This window comes from Rhyacophila brunnea, unplaced genomic scaffold, assembly GCF_057557595.1.
Source record: "Rhyacophila brunnea isolate RB1 unplaced genomic scaffold, BYU_Rbru_1.0 scaffold_13, whole genome shotgun sequence".
Taxonomy (NCBI): Eukaryota; Metazoa; Arthropoda; class Insecta; order Trichoptera; family Rhyacophilidae; genus Rhyacophila; species Rhyacophila brunnea.
The window spans coordinates 5,264,182-5,283,072 of NW_028232785.1; the positions used below are offsets into that span (position 1 = coordinate 5,264,182).

Here is an 18,891-nt window from a genome sequence, read left to right on the forward strand (position 1 = left end):
TCCAAGAAAATTCACAAAATGGTGAACGCTGGTGAAAAACCGTTTAACTGTGATCAATGTAATTACTCGTGCAAAAAATATTATCCTCTAAAAATACACAAAATGACTCATTCTGGTGAAAAACCATTTAAGTGTAATCAATGTGATTACTCATGTATACAAGATTATCAATTGAAATTACACAAAATGACTCACTCTGGTGAAAAACGATTTCAATGCGACCAATGTGTTTACTCATGTATAACATCTAATCAATTTAAAATACACAAAATGGCTCATTCTGGTGAAAAGCCATTTAAATGTAACAAATGTAGTTACGCATGTACAGCATCTGGTGCGATGATAAACCACAAAAAGACTCATTCGGGGAAAAGGCCATATAAATGTGATAAATGCGATTACTCCTGTAAACACTATAGTTACTTGAAAACACACAAATTGACTCATTCCGAAGAGAAGCCGTTTAAATGTGATCAGTGTGAATACTCGTGTAAACTATATTATCAACTAAAACGACACAAAATAGCTCATTCTGATGGAAAGCCATTTAAATGTGACAAATGTAATTACGCTTGTATAATATCAAGTGCGATGAAAAAACACAAAATGACTCATACTGGTGAAAAGCCATTTCAATGTAACCAATGTACTTACGCATGTATAAGAGAAAGAGAGTTGAGACTTCATAAAATGACACATTCTGGGGAAAAGCCATTTCATTGTGACGATTGTAATTACGCTTGTATATCATCTAGCGCTATGAAAAAACACAAAATGACTCACTCTAGGAAAAAGCCATATAAATGTGAAATTTGTGATTACTCCTGTATACGTTCTAGTTACTTGAAATCACACAAAATGAAGCATACTGGTCAAAAACCATTTCAATGTAACCAATGTAATTACGCTTGTATATTATCTGGTAATATGAAAAAACATAAAATTACTCATTGTGAGGAAAAGCCTTATAAATGTGATATTTGTGAATTCTCCTGTACAAGTTCTAGTTATTTAATAACACACAAAATGACTCATTCTGGTGAAAAGCCATATAAATGTGATATTTGTGAATACTCCAGTATACATTTAAGTTCGATGAAAAGACACAAAATGGTTCATTCTGGTGAAAAGTCATTTAAATGTAATCAATGTGATTACTCGTGTATACAGTCTTATTCCCTGAAAAAACACAAAATAACTCATTCTGGTAGAAAGTGATTTAAATGTGATAAGTTCAGATACTCATCTTTACTGCCTTATAGCTTAAAATCACACAATATGACACATTCTAGTGGTAAGCCATTTAAATGTTACCATTTTTATCACTCATAAGTATATCTCACTCATAAAAAGCCATAGAAATAATATACATGTGAATTCTCCTGTATACGTTCTAGTTACTTGCAATCACACAATATGACTCGTTCTTGGGCAAGCCATTTCGAAGTGGCCAATTTAATTACGCATATATATCATGTAGTGATATGAAAAAGCCCTAAATGATTCTTTATGGGGAAAAGCCATATAAATATGATATATTTGAACACCCTGATACGTTCTTGTTGCTTGAAATCACACAAAATGACTTATTGAGGTTAGTACTCTTGTATACTTTCCAATTAACTGAAAAAACACAAAACTGCTCATTTTAATGAAAACCTTTAAATGATTCAGCCTGAAAACCTGAACCTATGTACAATCTCATGGACTGAAAAGACACAAATCATCGCATTCTGATGAGAAACTATTTAAATGTGATTAATTTATTTTCTCATCTGTGCGATCTAATGGGCTTTATTCAAGCAAAATGTCGCATTCTGAAAAAAAACAACATATAAATGTGACAATTTTAATTTTTCTTGTATGACCCATATATTTGAAATCACAAAAAATCACATCTTATATGGCTTTTTAGCGTAAACATGTTGTCAAATTAAGTAGGTATATTAAGTATATTAATTTTAATCAGTTCATTTATTCGGTATTACATACCATATGATTATGTCTATTATATTCATTGCTATTGGTTGCCGATATGTTGTATTCTAGTTCAAGTGGTTTGGTAATTAAACATAAAAAAACAAACAACCTGCTCTTCGAACGATCTGTATGGAGGTATTATAATACGCAGGTTTATAACATAAACGGATAAAATAAAATAAAATAATAATGGTCATCAGAATAGCTTGTAATTAAATAATATTTCAATGATTATAATGGATTTAAGTTTTGTACTATTCCATTTAGGTCCTTTTTGCGACCAGGGTTTCGCCTTTCGGCATCTTCCGGCGCCGTGTACACTAACCAAATTAAAATACATAATTTATATATGTATGTATGAGTGTGGATTTAGGTATGTATAGGTGTGTATATACATATACCATATTAGGTGAGTTTATATTTATATTTAAAAAAAAAATAGGTAAGTACCATGTAAGAGTATTATTGAGAGATGGTTGTTTAAATAATAACTATAAAGACTAATATCTCTTTAGTTAACTCCATTAATTATTTTTCCAATACATATTATGACGATTTACACCTCTTGGGTGTAGTATTTTTATTGTTTATAGGCTTTGACGATTTATTATAACATTCTATAGAGTACATTGTTATTAATAAGATAGGGTTTTTACTAATAGGTTTTTTACTGACACTTCAATTATTCATAATTTGTTTGTTGTATTTTTTGTGACCTTTGACTTGATAGGTAAGTAATGGAGTTTTTGCCTACTTTATTGTATTGATTTATTATATAAGCTAGAGTTAAAGAGTGTTCGTTGTCCGTGTGTATTTACCTTTGGTGAGTGTACACGGCGCCTGCAGATGCCGAAGGGCGAAACCCGGGTCGAAAACAATGACCTAAATGGAATAGTACAAAACTTAAATTCATTAGAATTTAAATTCAACTTCCATCAAGTACCTTCGGTCGATAGTATTAATAAATGATATTTCATTTAAGCATCATGCAAAAAAATCAATCGTTTCATACAAAATAGTTTTTCCACACAAAATCAAGTTAATTTAAAGTTGGTTAATATTTCATATTAGTTTTTATCTTTAAAAAATAACGGCACTACGTCTATGTGAATTTCATTACCTACTGATAGCGTAATGGTTGTTTCTTCACATTTTTGTAATAGAAATCGTGTCCACTATTATTTTCTTTTAATTTAAAAAAAAACTGCTCCCATATTTTTGACCCCTAACCACTACCCCAAATCTGGATACGATTGTCATAAAATAATGTTCTGTGAAAATTGTATAAAAACTACTTGAAATTGTTTTTGTGTCTAAACTTTATTGAGTGGCCGTTACTTGACAATGGTTTACCTTGTTGACAGATCTCTGATGAAGTTGGATTCTTGACTAGAGGTTCAAGGTTGGTAACAGGTTTGGTATTCCTCCCATCTTTAGGCTCTACACGTACCTATGTTAGGAATTTAAATCACGCCCGATTAAAGTTCAGGAATTCATCAGTTATTTTAAATAAATATATCCACTATATATCGTGTTTTGTTTTATTGATACATATTAATGCAATATTCATAATAAACACCATAAAAGGAAATACTGATATTACTTGACAAAATAAACCCTTTTCCTATAAAATTTACCTTATCAAGTTGGGTAAGGGGAGTTATGTTGATGATGTTTTTTTCCGATGTAAATTGTCGTAAGAAGATCAAAGGCTGTATATCTGTTATTTATAAATGATACTGATTGGAATCAAAACTACACAGTGAATATTCAACTTTGTGGAAAATAAAAATATTTTTTATGAAGGTATGTGTGTGATAGGGTACCTAATTAATGTAAGTTTGTCATACGGGCAGGTAATTTGGTGATATAAAAAAATTATATATTTCAAGTCACAACCAAAGTTTTTAATTAACAACTGAGATATGTTTTACAATTACAATTACAAGCAAAATTGGTATCGGAAATACAACAATTCTACTTCTTCTTTCACGTCAATTCCTAAAGAAAATAAGCATGTATTGTGATATTGAACAATGAAAGAGCACTGAATCCACTTTGCCCCATTTCTGGCCTGGATATCGTCAGAATGGATTTTACTGCAAACGCCACACTCCCAATCATTATAAGCAAATCTAGTTTGTAAATTGCCCTTCCATGTAGTTACCTTTACCCTTTCCAGTCGTACTTTTTTTCTTAACCGAAGATATGACCTGATTTTCTGGTATTTGGGTCAAACATTTAGCACTGAAATCTTTGGTCTTAACATTTTGCAGCATACTGACGATACTTTGAGTCTGACTTAATCAAACTCATGGCTTCTGGAGGAACAAGAACATAAAAAATATTTAACAACAATTAAGTTGGTGGAAAAAAAATGGATCAGGGAACAAAAACGCCATTTTTAAAAACACTCTCATTAACTCTACTATAAATTTTACTTAAGAAAAAGTGACAAAAAATATAACTGTGAGACTACTCCCTACTACTAACAAAAAAATGCGAAAAGTGCTAAGAAATTGATCACTGGACTTAAAGAATTACAACATTCGTATAATTTTGTCAGTCCCATAGTAAAAATTGGCACATTGTCTACACTATTTTCAATTAAATAAAGCAAAAACCATAACTTTACCTTTATTTATGTCGTTTTTATAAGCAAATTACTGTAGACGGACTCAAAAAACGAGAACAATTACTGTGTCAACGATGACTTTTGCTGGCCATGCGCCAGTCGCTAGCAGAAACTTCTTGAAAGGCTCGGCATCTCTTTCGCACTTATGGCTACACGTTGGCTAAGTTTCGTCAAATACATTCAATAGGTAACTGTATGAAGATCCGGATGAGTATCCGGAGAAGGTGACTCCGAACGCAAACAGCAGTTATTTGAACAGTCTTCCACCAGATATGGATGCCATGTTGCCATACCAAAGGCGACGGTTCCGGACTTTGGTTGATGCTGCCATTGAGGTGTTTGCGATGAAACCGCCGTCTTATTCAGCAATACACTCTAGTATTATTATGGACGCTAGTGTGGTGGATAACGACGAAGAAGGTTTTGGTGAGATTTCATTTGTACATCAAAAAAATAAATTAAAATTAGTATTTGGTATTTTTTAAGTGTAGTTAGGTATATAATTTCAGTATTAATTTTCTTATATTATCCAATCATTAGTGATAAGTAGGCTTAGCCTAAGATTCTAAGGTATTTAAATATTTTTTTTGAGCGGCCCCGCACAAAATATCAAAAATATCTATTTGTTTCAGACAATTTTGAAACCTATTCATGTTCAATTCAATTTCAATGTTCCTGGACCAATTGAAATAAAAATAAGTTAAATGTTTTTGGTAGAAAATACTGGACTTCAAACGCTGCAGAATATATAAGCTGTTTTGGAAAATCCATCAGATGCCTCAGATGTTTAAATTTTTCCTACTTCAGAATTAGTTTCATTTACATATGCAGTAATAACATCATTCTGTGGAAGTGGAAAGTTTTTCCACGTATAAAAATTTTCTAAGATCAAATCGTCAAAGATTCACTTTTGAAAATTTAAAGTTTTATTTTATTATTATTTATTGTCATGAAGCGTTTTCTGTTTGTAAATAAATAATAAATTAAACTGTTGATGTATATATGATGTATTGTAATACTTACTTAAATTTTTAGCACCTATTTTTGTTTTTAGCACATAATTATGAAATTTTAATAACATAATTATATCTACATATTTTAGATACATATCATTCATTTTTTAGCACCAAAAAATCCTAAGCCTAGTGATAAGTAAATGATGCTTAATAGAAATCTCATCATAATTTTATATTATGGCTAATGACGTTCTCCAATAGGTTTGCAGTTTTTTTTTTGCGTAAAGTTGTTTTTGTTTGATTAAAAATATTCGAATACTTACTTTTTTATAACATTATGTTTATGTGATTTTTATTTGTGAATATGTATTTAAACTTTGTGTCTGCTGTTATAAAAAAAAAAACAATAAATATTACTTTTTACAAAGAATATATTATTGGCTATTTCATTCCAAAACTAGATGTGAATTAATTATGAGGATGATAAATGTAAAAAAGAAATATAAGGGTAAATAATAGGCATTTATTGACAAATAAGTTGCACAGAATTTTATGAAAACTAATATGAATAGCTTAACAATACATAAAGTGTTTTAAATCACATATCTTATTTATAACTAATACATTTTTGGTTGAAATTTATACACAGAAAAAGCTTAACAATACATTTATTAAGTGTTTGAAATCACATATCTTACATATTAACTCATTACATTTTTGGTTGAATTTGACGAATAACAATAATTGTTTTAATGTTTAGTAGGTACTACATACTAGGTACATGTAGGTCAAAATGGAGACTTTATCATATTTTCAGAGCATAAGCACGATCCAAGTTGACTTGGACCAAGCGCAATCGTACGAGACATCTTCATCCCAATTACTCCTATACAAGCTAGCTCGATGCGTAGGACGCGGTCCGAGTGTACTTGGATCGTGGCAACACGGCTTAAGCGTTTTGTAGATAATCTATTTATATAATTTTGAAGCCTTATTATCCTTTATATTTATTTTAAACATTTCATGACTGGATAAGTATTTTAATTACATAAAATAGTAATCTTTTGAACCTCTCGATCTAATGTTTTAGAATATAGTCATATTTCAGTATATTCATGTGCAGTGGTGTTAAGATACCATAAAATCTCTATTTTGACCTACGTGGGGCATGTGGGCCCTTAAAAATCATCATCAAGTGCTCGGCTGTGGCTCGTTCGATGACACAGAGTGAGGGTCCAGTGAGTTCCAATACTCAGAGTCACCGTCAGCTTCTAATTCACTCTCGAACCGAGCAAATAACGTCGCAATCTCCAATTTTAGTGCAGTCTGTGAACGACGTGGAAGTTTTTTAAATGTTTGAGCGTAACTAAAAAAAAACAGGTCCACGTCATTCATTTTTATTTTTTTTTCATTTTTTTTCAACAGATATTCTAAAACTTTTTCCGTCGGGTCTCCAGGCTTTGGTTTTTTCCTCTTTTTCTCTGAATTCTCGTTTTGTTGAACCTCCTGATCACTCTGTTCAACCTCCTGGACAGAGACTTCCAATGCATCAAAAGGCTCTACATTCGAATCTTGAGTTTTTAAAATATTGCTATGCGTACTGCGTCTGTTATTGACATCATCTAAAAATCTCATTTGTTCGGACCATGGCCAATTTTTATATTTTTTGTACGCTTGGCCTGAGACAGTTTCGGTTGTTTTTTTATATTTGTTATAATTATCTCTAAGACTCTTCCACTTGGAACTCCAATCATTACCTGTAAAAATAATTTTGATTCAGATTCCTCGCTACAGGAGATACATATAAAACAATCGGTCATTCATATCATATTGGATTTACAACGATTGGTGTAATAGTAAAAGAAGTAAGTCAAGCGATTTGGAAAGTATTACAACCAATATATATGCCATTACCCACGGAAACAACATCGCAGAAGTCTGTAGCTCGATTTAACTAAAAGTGGGGATTTCCAAATTGTATCGGAGTATTGACGGAAAACATGTGTATATAAAATGCCCACCGAACACTGAATCACAACATTTTTGCTATAAACAAAAATTCTCCATCTTGTTGCTTGCCGTGGTAGACACATTAGTATAAATTTATTATGATTGATGTCGGTAGCTATGGAAAGATAGTGACAGCACAATTTTCCAAAGGTTTTCTTTTCACGAGAAGCTTATTAACAATCAATGGGAAATTCTTGGGCCAAAACCATTACCAGGTAGAATACAACCAGTGCCTCACGTTTTTATTGGAGATGGAGGTTTTAAAGTGGAAACATTTTTGATGAGGCCTTTTGCAACGGATATAGCTATTCGTGATGAAAGAGTAAAAAACTATAATCACAGACTTAATAGTGCAAGACGTAAAGTAGAGAGTACATTTGGTATTTTGGTTCAAAAATGGAGGGTATTTTTAAGAGCGTTTGAATTAGATGTAGACAATGTGGTTGATATTGTCAAGGCTGCTTGTTGCTTGCACAACTACCTTAAAGAAAAAGGAGAACTTGATATAAATGAAGAAGAAGATATTTCATCTCACAACGCACAGGCCTTGACGTCTTTTCAACAAACAAATAGCAGGAGCAATTTTTCAGCGTATGCAGTTAGGGAAGAGTTTATTTCGTATTTTAATCAGTAAACAGTTCTGTAGGTAAATAATACCGAGATATTGTTCATTTATGTATCTATAACCTACAAACAATAAAAGTGATAATAAAAACATATTTTTTTCACTTGCCATTCCCAGTGCCCATTTCCTTGGCGATTTTGAGCTTCGGCTTTCAATTGTCGATTTTTATAATTTACGTCACTTAAATCATATAATAATCTCCTCTCTCTCACTAAATGGATTATTTTTTCCGAAATTGCAACGGGAGGTACGGCGTTCTTTGTAATTCCGGGAATAGAACTCTAGAACGCTAGCGTTCTAATTGACCGGCGCGGTCTGACCGCCGGATGTGTGCCAATACAGTATGAAGTCCATACAGTACAAAGAACGCTAAACTCCGATCGCGGAACGCAGACCGCCTGATCGCTCCCTGTCTGCTCAAGCAATTTTCCATTTTATCCGTTATTGATTTTTATGACACGCTTTGTTAAGCTTCAATAGAGATAACGATGCAAAAAATTCAAAACAAAAACTGCACGCAAAATTTTCGTTATTATACGATTTTTTTCTAACTTTATTACGGCTACTAACAATTTGGGGTCTGTGACGTAAGATTGTAAGTGCTTACGTTTAGCAGTGTGACTGACTTTTTTAGTATTCGTTTCATAACACTCCAATTCCTTTTTAATGTCTTGATAGTCAATCTGTATTTCATCGTATGGCTCTTGTACTTTTAGGATCCTCTCTGTCAATCCGAGACTAGCGGAATATGTCATTGCAGTGGTTGCAGGAATCAACTAGAAGAACGTATTGCATTAACAACATAGGTATATCAGAGAATAATATTAAAAAAAATACACACCTTAAAGATATTATCTAAGAATTTCGACATACAGGGAGGATAGAATTTTGAGAAAGAAATGGTGTGTTGATAATTTATATCAGTTTGTTTATTTCAAGTAAATGTATATGGATCCTGAATATATAAATTCAGACGATTGCTTATATTCCCAAAACGACATATTATCTGCTTCAGATGTATAAGTGTGCGTAAGACCTAAAGATAGCACTTCGACGGAATCTGGCTGCATTTATTCACTTGACTTAGGGGTTCATAATAAAAAAACAGTCTCTCATCTATGTTTACAGATAATTCTAATCATTTTCAAACTTATTCACTGACGGCCTACATATTTTTTTAGCAGAAGACTAGTACCTCCTTGCTGAGTGCAAGTCACACTAACTATATTGTTATTTCATAGAAAATAGTGTAGATAATTGATTTACTGTTGTGCATTCTAAATGAGAGCAGTCGGGTTGAGGATTATTATGTTTGCTTTAGGGTTTTGTATCAGCAACCTACACTTTCTTAAAACCAACTTCCTGTAAATTAGTATACGACTTAGTATTAGAAGCGTTGTGGGAATAACAAAGAATTTTACATAGCGTCGCTATAGGATTTGTTTCCCGAATATCCGTTTTTGTCGAAATCGACCTCTTAATGCAGAATGTTTTTTTGTATCAAATTGGACGAGAACCACCCCTTTCTTTAAATTACTTTGTAATGGTAATGCATACATCATTCATATGCTGTAAAAATAACAATTTAAATATCTCCATGTATTTAAATATAGGATTATGAAATTTGTTTTTCGTCTCCTGAACATTTGGTCTATTCGGGAAACCAATCCTACAGCGACGATAGGTTATTGTATAATGCATGTTTGTCAAGACACTACTTACTATCGGTTTTGGTATAGTATTCTAAAAGAGCGGTGTTCCTTATATGCAGGCTGTCCCCATGCTTGTAATCACCAAATTTCATATACGGTACATGCGAAGTTGAGAGGAAGTACAGAATTTTGCATGGAAAGTGAAGACGAATGAAGCATATGTACCTAGCCACACGGTGGTTACACCGTGAAGCACAACCGATTGAAATGCATTAGATTGAGTTGTATTTAATAAAATTTTACTCAGACAATATTGCTTTCATACTTATACTACTATGGAAAGATTTGTGATGAATAAAAGTTGGATGTAGGCACACATTCCTTTATCCGCAACTAATATCACTTTTTCATCTTGTCTACTAGATGATATCCTAGTGGTGGTGAGTTGTTTGAAATGTGTTATGTTTCCATTTTTAGTTATACGCATCTACATTGAAGTCACTAGTAAAATTTGTAAGTTAATAATATAATATACTATAACAGTCTTATGTGTAAATCGTTAGATGTACAATACATTCCTGTTTCATAATAATAAATTAATAGTATCACTTACGCCAAGACATTGACTTATTTTTGCATTCCTATTTAGAAACTGATCATTAAGAATTAAGTTGACATCTTTGGAGCATTAGAGAAACAGGAAACTAATAAATTTGCACTCACGTTGTGTTCAATAAGCTAATCATATACCAATAATACGTTTTTTAATGTGTTAATAATAAATCGGCGAATACGTCAGTGTTTTTCGCCACATCTAATCGAATTCATTGCCCTATTTTTAACCTTATTTTTTTCTGTGTTGCCGTTATGATCGTATTTAAAATGAATACATTGTTATATACCTGATGTCTTGGGATGCATTCGGAATAAGAGCAAGTGGGTTGAGGGTTCACATGATTGCTGTGCTCCACATCCTCTTGAACAATCTCATTCTTTAAGTTAACCTGCTCGAAATCAGTCTCCAATTTCACAGTGGTAAGGTACTTTGAAGGGATCTGAAAAAATACATTGATATTATAATTAAAAAAGAATATTAATATCTTCTTACGCCGATAATAAACTTTGTTCCTGTTTCGTGATATCGTTGGCGTCATTACAATATGTTAATTGTCTAGAGCAGTGGTTGACAAACCGCGGCTCTCTGGGCCCTTGTGTGTGGCTCTGACACAAATGACTACGTAGGGGCTAAGTGAAAGATAGAACAGTCAAAATCTTTTCGAATATAACCATTCAACCAGCAAGCTAAATTTTAAATTGATTTCAAATTTATCAATAGCAGTTGACGAGTCTTGTGACATAAATGATAGCAATGTTTTCATTTTTGTACGATTTATTTTATCTACTAATTAATTCTACTAATTCTACTAATTTATTCAAAACCAACGTTCCAAATTGACCTAACATCTCAATAAATCAGTCTAATCATCACTGGCGACTCATAGTAATTATACCTAATCGTTGAAAGAGTTGAATAATTTCCTTTCACGGCTATTGAAACATTCTAATTCCATTTCCAAAACGAATACATTTGCGCATCCGGTGCAACAACGTCACAAGTGCTAAAAAATCAAAAATTAGATTATTGTCAGAAAACATGCCTAATAGGTCTCCGCACCTTTGGGTCTATTCTATTCTATACTTATCGACCGCTAAAGTGATAAAGTGATAGATATTATCAAACTTATGGTAGGATTGTATGAAGGTATAAGCACTTATTGTAACAATTACAATAAGTTGGTTGTAATTATTGCAATAAGTGCTATAATTTAAAAGCAGCGAGAGAGGTGCAGTTGAAATATAATATAGCGAATGAATAAAACAATTTTAACTACACTAACCATTATTGTTATTAATAATTTTATTCCATTTAGTATGTCATAAATGAAGCTGTAATTAAATCCTAGTGCAACAATGATATAATTGAGGTGTATTTGACCAAAAAAAATAATTGAATACAATATTTTTTTAGACAAAAACCTATAAATATTTCGAAATAGAAGGTATAGACAATGATAGACTCACGTAAAGATCCTAAAATCATGAAACCAAGTGACTATCAAGTTCACAACTTTTAAATGCTTCTCCTGAACAAAAGTGTGTTTTGCACTTATGACGTTATTTCACCGGATGTGCTAATGAAAGATACACAAATGTCAACTAAATTTATAAAACAATGTATTGATTTAAAAATCAGTTAATCGACACTTTCGTGAACAAAGAAAAACTAACCTCAAAAATGCTTTTAAAAGCGTCGTTGTCCTCTTGCTTCACAGAAGTATCGAAGCCAGGGCCGTTTGAATTATCCATATGTAGATCAAACCATTGTCCTGTGTCCACATCAGAATCGCTGTCTTCTAGTTCACGTTTAACGTCCATCTTGTAGAAATATTCAAAAAAAGATAATAATAATTAATATGTATGACGTGCGACGAAGAGTATCCATAGATACTATAGGTAAGCAAGGCATTGTGGTCAGTGTTGCTATCTTTTTATTACCTAAATAAAAGTGCGTTCCAGTGATGCTTCCAACGGTTTGGCCATATACGATATACATACAAATTGTATGTAGAAAGTAGACCGACGACAGTTTGAGATTTGACGTTTGGTTCACCGTTCCTTTCAATTAAACCATTCTCGATATGACGATATGTAAAAAGCCCAGACAGGAACCTAACCTAAAAATTATACTAAGTATTTTTTTTTATAATAATCCGTATTGTCATTTTCTCGACATGTTGCGTTGCTTATGAACATTATAATATTTTTAGGATTAAAAAAAATTAGATGATAAGCATTCGTCGGCATTTATATATCACGAGATGTTCATATTAATATTTTAGCCATTTACACCATAACTTGAATTAGGTATATTATAGTTTAATAATCAATACTTACATATTATTAACGCAAACAAGAAACTGTGTTTGGTCTTACTATTTCAAAATTCCAGCCATATTTTCTATGCAGAGTTTGTTTTAATATCATTAGGTACTTAGAGTCTGTATTTTATAAACTGACGAACCTACACGTCACACGGAAAGCATTGTCCCATCGCGTTCAACTGTTGCATGTATTCAATGGAAGGGAACGAGATGGATGCTGAAGCGGGGTGGAAACCGACAAGCCAGCTTATAGAAGACAGAATCTAGCTACCTTAATTATTATGTCAGACCAATGATTTATTTTCATTTTATTTATATTTTATAACGGAGATTTTAAACTACAAACTGTGTTAAATAAACCCGGAATGATCAGGTTTATATAACCTAATGCCGGCGCTCCATTGGCACGCAAGTCAGACGATTTACAGTCTTCGGACTTTTTTTTCGCGTGGAGCACCCCAGGTCTGCGGACTTTTTAATCCGCAGACCAGGCTCGTTGGATTTCAAACATGTTTGATATTTTACTCGCCGAGCCGCTGAAATTCGTACGTTCACCACGCTTTACCGTCACATTATTTATATCTATGCCGACGGACGACAGCGCCATCATTATTTTACTGTCATTCAAAGTGTTCGGACATCTCACATCGGTAACAACAATGGTAGATCTACGAGTGCATTCGAAAAGTTTCTTGGAAGATTTTATTAGTTGTTTTAAAGACAACCCATCGTTGTGGAAGACGACCAGCCCACTATACAAGAATCGTGATGCCAAGTCCTTGGCGTATGCGGAACTTTTGGAGATTTTAATCAAGGTGGAGCCGCAGGCAAGGGTCGACGATGTTAAAAAGAAAATACAGACATTGAGGTCGGGTTACAGAAAGGAGAGAAATAAAGTAAGGACATCATATCGAAGCGGAGCCGGCACAGACGCAGTTTATCTACCCAAACTGTGGTACTATAAAAATTTGGAGTTCTTGAACGACCAAATGGAAGGTACGTAGGAATGCTTTAAAGCTATTTATTATACACGTGCAGATTATGAAATTGTCGTACCTAGCTCTGAAAGTGACATCGCATTAGATTAGCTACTATTAAGCAATTAAAACATACAGCTATGAATCATTTCTAGTCACAATAAAATTTCTTATTCTTTGCTGAGGTAGGTAAGAAATAATAATATATAGGTACGATCATGGCGGTGGAAGCGCGGCTTATTGAGTCGTGGTCGGGTCCCAGGTTCAAATCCTGGGTCTGACAAGTACACATTGAATTTCAATTTGTGTATGAGTCAGAGTATGGACCTAATATGTTGAGCAAGTGGCTGACATCCATTTCTCGTAAAAACAAAATCTGTCAATACAAACCTCCACTCCGTGGAGGTCCATATTATGATCGGACATGGTCGAAAGAAGAAGAAAAGAAATGATCATAAAATCAAAAATCGCTCGAGTTAGGTTCCTTCAGAGACAATCAATAAATCGTCAATCATCAATCAAAATTAATGGTACAGTTTGGTTATGAGGAATACAGCGGAAAACACATTTTGAAAATACCCGATATACTGGATTACACCAATTATACCAATATCAATATTAACCGTATGAAGGAATGGGTACTTAGGGGAGAGATAATAAAAAACAAGTTTGAGTATTATGTTGTATTTTAACAATTTACATTTTGTTTTACAGAATCGAGCTCAATATCCAGCATGGTGGACGATTTGGAAAACATGTCTCCTGATGAGAGTTACTCCAACTCGTTAAACAACGAAGATTGTATTGAGGTAAAACATTTTAACTAAATTGTTACATTGGTTTAATTTATCTATTGCTTATCATACTTTCTTGCCATGTGACAGCCCCGGTAGTATTAAAATATTTTTCGAAATCTCCTCGCGCTTTCTTAGCATTGGCAGTGGCATTGGCAAATGCCAAAAACATTTTCTATAATTCGCCTGGCTCTGCATGTCCGATAATTATATATTCTTTTACTGTGATTTAATTGCCTTTGTGAATACGGCTTTATGAAATCGTTATGTAATGCAAAGGCTTCATCGCCAATATAAACAAATGGCAGTGCATCAGAATTAGCAGTAGGTTTTTTTGATGCAGGTATTTTTAATCTGCCTTCGTCTAAACGTTTGAAAAAATCAGATTTTCTCAGTACGCCTCCATCAGAAATACGTCCATTTGTTCCAACATCAACATAAATAAATTCATAATTAGCATTTGCAATCGCCATCAAAACAATGCTGTGGAAATGTTTGTAATTATAAAAGTGGGAGCCGGCGCCTGCAGGTGGCACGATTGCAATGTGTTTCCCATCAACTGCGCCCAGGCAATTTGGAAATTGCCATTTACTATTAAATTCTTCTGCAATCGTCTCCATTTCTTCGTGCGTATCAGGGAACTGCAACAAAAAATAATCAACATTTTATTTACAGATAGAATATTCGCCTTCAACATCCACGTTGTCGACTACTCCAAGGTCGAATCTCAATAGAGCACCAGAACCCCCATCGTTCAAACGAAAAAAATCGAATGATAGCGCCAACAAAGTGTTAGAATTAATCACCGACAAACTAAGCAAGACTGAAGATGAATTTGATGTTTTTGGCAAAATGATGGCCATGAAACTACGATCGATGTCACAGGGACAAAGATTGCTGGCCGAGAAGCTGATGCATGAAGTTGCCTTTATGGGACAAAGTGACAAAATAACGCCAGCAACTACTGTTCATACTCAACCAGTTTATCGTATATTAAGCAAAAATGTACAAAAGCCGGTATAATAAATTAATGTTTTTTGTATGAATAAATATCTTGTAAAAATATTTGTTTTTTTGTTTGTTTTTATGCCTATAAACCTTAGCTTAAGCGATACAACAAATGGTAAGTATTTGAGCTATGTTAGCAAACCTATATTATTATGTGGCCTCATTTAGAAATCAAATTCCATGCTTGCTTTTCGAAGAATATGACTAGTATTACAATACATTCAACAGGAATAATTAAGCAGCTTGCTTACAGCCTATATGGAGAGTCCTGGCTAGGTACAGCATTCTAATGGTCTATTGAATATTTAGCATGTCAACGATGGCCTTATTTGTGACTATATATATACCTATCTCAAATGCATCTTGTCTGCCATTCTTATGATGTTGCCGTCTATGATTTATATAGGTAAAACAATCCACTAAACGTTCACTTTATAAGACCAACCAATGTCTACTTGTTAATGATATATTTGTAAATTTGCCCAACTTTATTAGATGACGTATAATATAATACACACCTTGAAATATTCTCCTTTCAAAACGTCAATGATGACTTGGCAAGTTTCGGGAATTATCTTGCCCAGAGTTTGTCTTCCAATCGCAGTTCTATAATGCAAGTCAGTGAATGTTCCGCCGGCAGCCAAAAATCGCAGGGTTGCACATAATCTATCATGAGGAGAAATAGCTTCCCTCATCATAGTATTTTTTTTTTTAATAAATGGGGAGACCAAATTATACAGTTCTGTGTATACATCCTCCGACATTCGCAAATAATTGCGGAAATCGCTCGGTTGCAAACGCAATTCTCGTATTAAATTTGTGTGGGATAATGTCGTTCGTTTCCTTATCCAATGTTTCACCCAGTATTTGTGTACCCTTTGCTTCGTTATTACATTATCTGCCACCCAATAACCCAAAAAACATAAAACGTCGGTATCATTTAACGCCATCACGATTTAACTGTCAGATATACGTATATTATCTATGCTGTCAAAGTCGACTGTTTTACTCGTCAAATTAATTATATACTCGTTTCGTTGAACGTCTGTTGGCCAGTAGCAGAACGTAGAAAAATCTGAAGACTTATTGTCGTCGGACTTTTGGCTCGCCAATGGAGCGCTGGCATAACGAATTTTATCAATAATTATTATTGATTATGCTCGATTGTCGTTAAGTCACAATATCATTTCGTCATGAAAACAATCAAACATGTGGGCGATTATGAAAAGCTTTAAGCAAACGTAATTTTTATTTATTTAAAAAAGTCACGTTGAGCACATAACAAATAATTAATTCATGACGTTCACAACTTGACATTTAGAATATAAATGCCAAGTAAATAAACTAGAGAAGAAAAATTAATTAATAATTATATATTATATTATAATACTTACTTAATTAATAAAAAAAAGTAATCAAAAAAATACAAATTAAACAATAAAATAGAAATTAAAAAACAGAATAAGTACATAATGCATCGCTAAAAATGTCTACATCTCTAGGGAGTGGATTGACCAGCCGCACAGCTCTCGCTATTGGTGCCTAAATAATTAAACATTTGTCATATAAACCTTATGAATCAACTAAATGGCTATATAGTCGTGAAGCATATTTATATTTTGTACAATTAAAATAAATTAATAGAACAGCTGTTAAATTTGTGTTACTGTAGACGACGAGCTATATGAGGTTAGAATTTCAAAACAAGTTGACATTTCATAAACGTGTTGCTGTCTTAGAGAAAAATAAGTTTTTGAATTAATTTAAGTACTGGCAACACTAATTAATTAGTCGTCAGAAAAGCGTTCCCGTAGACATTCTGCCAAATGGTCCAAAATCAAAAAAAATCAAACCACCCGGTTTGATTCGTTCGATTCAGTAATGGTACGAACCTAGCAGTTTTGAATTGCATGGAATGTTTACCATTCAATGAATGTGCTGCTGTATATAGACAACTGTATTATTAAATTAATTTTAAGTAGGTACCTACTGGAAAAACTGATTAGTCGTCGGACACGCAACATCGTAAAAAATCTATCAAATCCAAGTCCAACCGTCCGACTTCATTTGTTTGGTTTGAAATACTATAAAACATATACATAATACGTTCTACAATAGGTAATTATTATTAATCATTTATATGGAAAACTAACCTCAAAAATGCACGTCGGATCGTCATCATTATCTTGCTTTATATTAGTGTTGGCGTCTGGTTTGCTTATATGTATCACATTAGAGCAATAATTATGATCTTTTATATAAGATTCGAGATCAAATATATCGCGTTTTAGGTCCATTTTGCGTGTTTGAATAATTGAGAATGAGCTAACGATTATCGGGACAGAACACTATTATTTTGGCAGCCGTGATATGACAATTTTCCGCAGTATTGCCATCTTTTTGTCAATGAATTATTTATAAAGTACGCGGTCCAAGAAAAAGTGCGCGTTGTCATTTATTAGCTATGTGCTATAATATTATATTAATTGATAATTTGAGAAATACCGATACCCTTTTTATTTAGATAACTCTCCCGACCAAAAATTTTTACCTACCGGTGAATTTAAAAAAATCCATGTTAAATAACAGCCAATAATTGCTTTAGTTACCTCTTTTGAATATTTTTTTTCTTTTAAGATAGATTTTATGTAGGAAGTAGGTAGATAATAATTATACTAGGTACCTATATAATTATTATTGTTATATTAAAATAAGATAAGTAGTAAAATGATCTCATATTTGACCAGACTTTTTATAATGTCCATTTTATTAATTTGCAATGATAATGTGGTGAATAGGTACCTACCTATTACCTTTTTCGGTTAAGTTTAATGCCGACAATTTTTTGTCGTGATGCATATTGACATGTCATATAGACACCTATACTATTTCAACCACTGAGTGACATTCAAATAATAATATAATTATGGTATCTACAATTAATAATATAACCTATCTATGATGCAGTTTTTTTAAGAATTTAGTCAACAGACGTAGGTACATAATAATTATTAACCTCGACTGTTTAGTTACCTATTGCAGTGCGCAATGCAGACGCTTTGTCTATGGCCGAGAGATTGATTATTTTAGCCAATAATTGTCTATTGTCACGTCTGACAACCTACTTGCCGACTCTTGTAATATTATTGCGTTTATAAAACTTCGTATAATGGATGTAAAACGCGAACTAGACGATGCGGAAGTGCAGCAACGCCTTCATGTCACAACAATGCATCCAAACGATCCGGTTACAAACGTTTGCATAAAGCAGGAGAATGCTTTCGATGCCAACAGCATTATTGAGGTTAGGTG

The 18,891-nt window shown here is 33.0% G+C and overlaps 2 protein-coding genes across 2 annotated transcripts; one reads left to right on the forward strand and one right to left on the reverse strand.

The window, feature by feature from the left end:
- Nucleotides 1–6,489: 6,489 nt before the first annotated feature.
- Nucleotides 6,490–12,294, reverse strand: LOC147076234 (uncharacterized). The gene is made up of 4 exons (XM_085941585.1): nt 12,148–12,294; nt 10,761–10,913; nt 8,814–8,982; nt 6,490–7,328 (listed from the first exon to the last, which is right to left on the reverse strand). The coding sequence occupies exons 1-4, from the start codon at nt 12,292–12,294 to the stop codon at nt 6,763–6,765; spliced, it is 1,035 nt and encodes a 344-aa protein (XP_085797711.1). The 3' UTR covers nt 6,490–6,762.
- Nucleotides 12,295–14,505: 2,211 nt separating this feature from the next.
- LOC147076235 (uncharacterized) lies at nt 14,506–15,613 on the forward strand. The gene is made up of 2 exons (XM_085941216.1): nt 14,506–14,586; nt 15,247–15,613. Exons 1-2 carry the CDS (start codon nt 14,512–14,514, stop codon nt 15,592–15,594), a joined length of 423 nt encoding a protein of 140 aa, XP_085797342.1. The 5' UTR covers nt 14,506–14,511; the 3' UTR covers nt 15,595–15,613.
- Nucleotides 15,614–18,891: the final 3,278 nt, after the last annotated feature.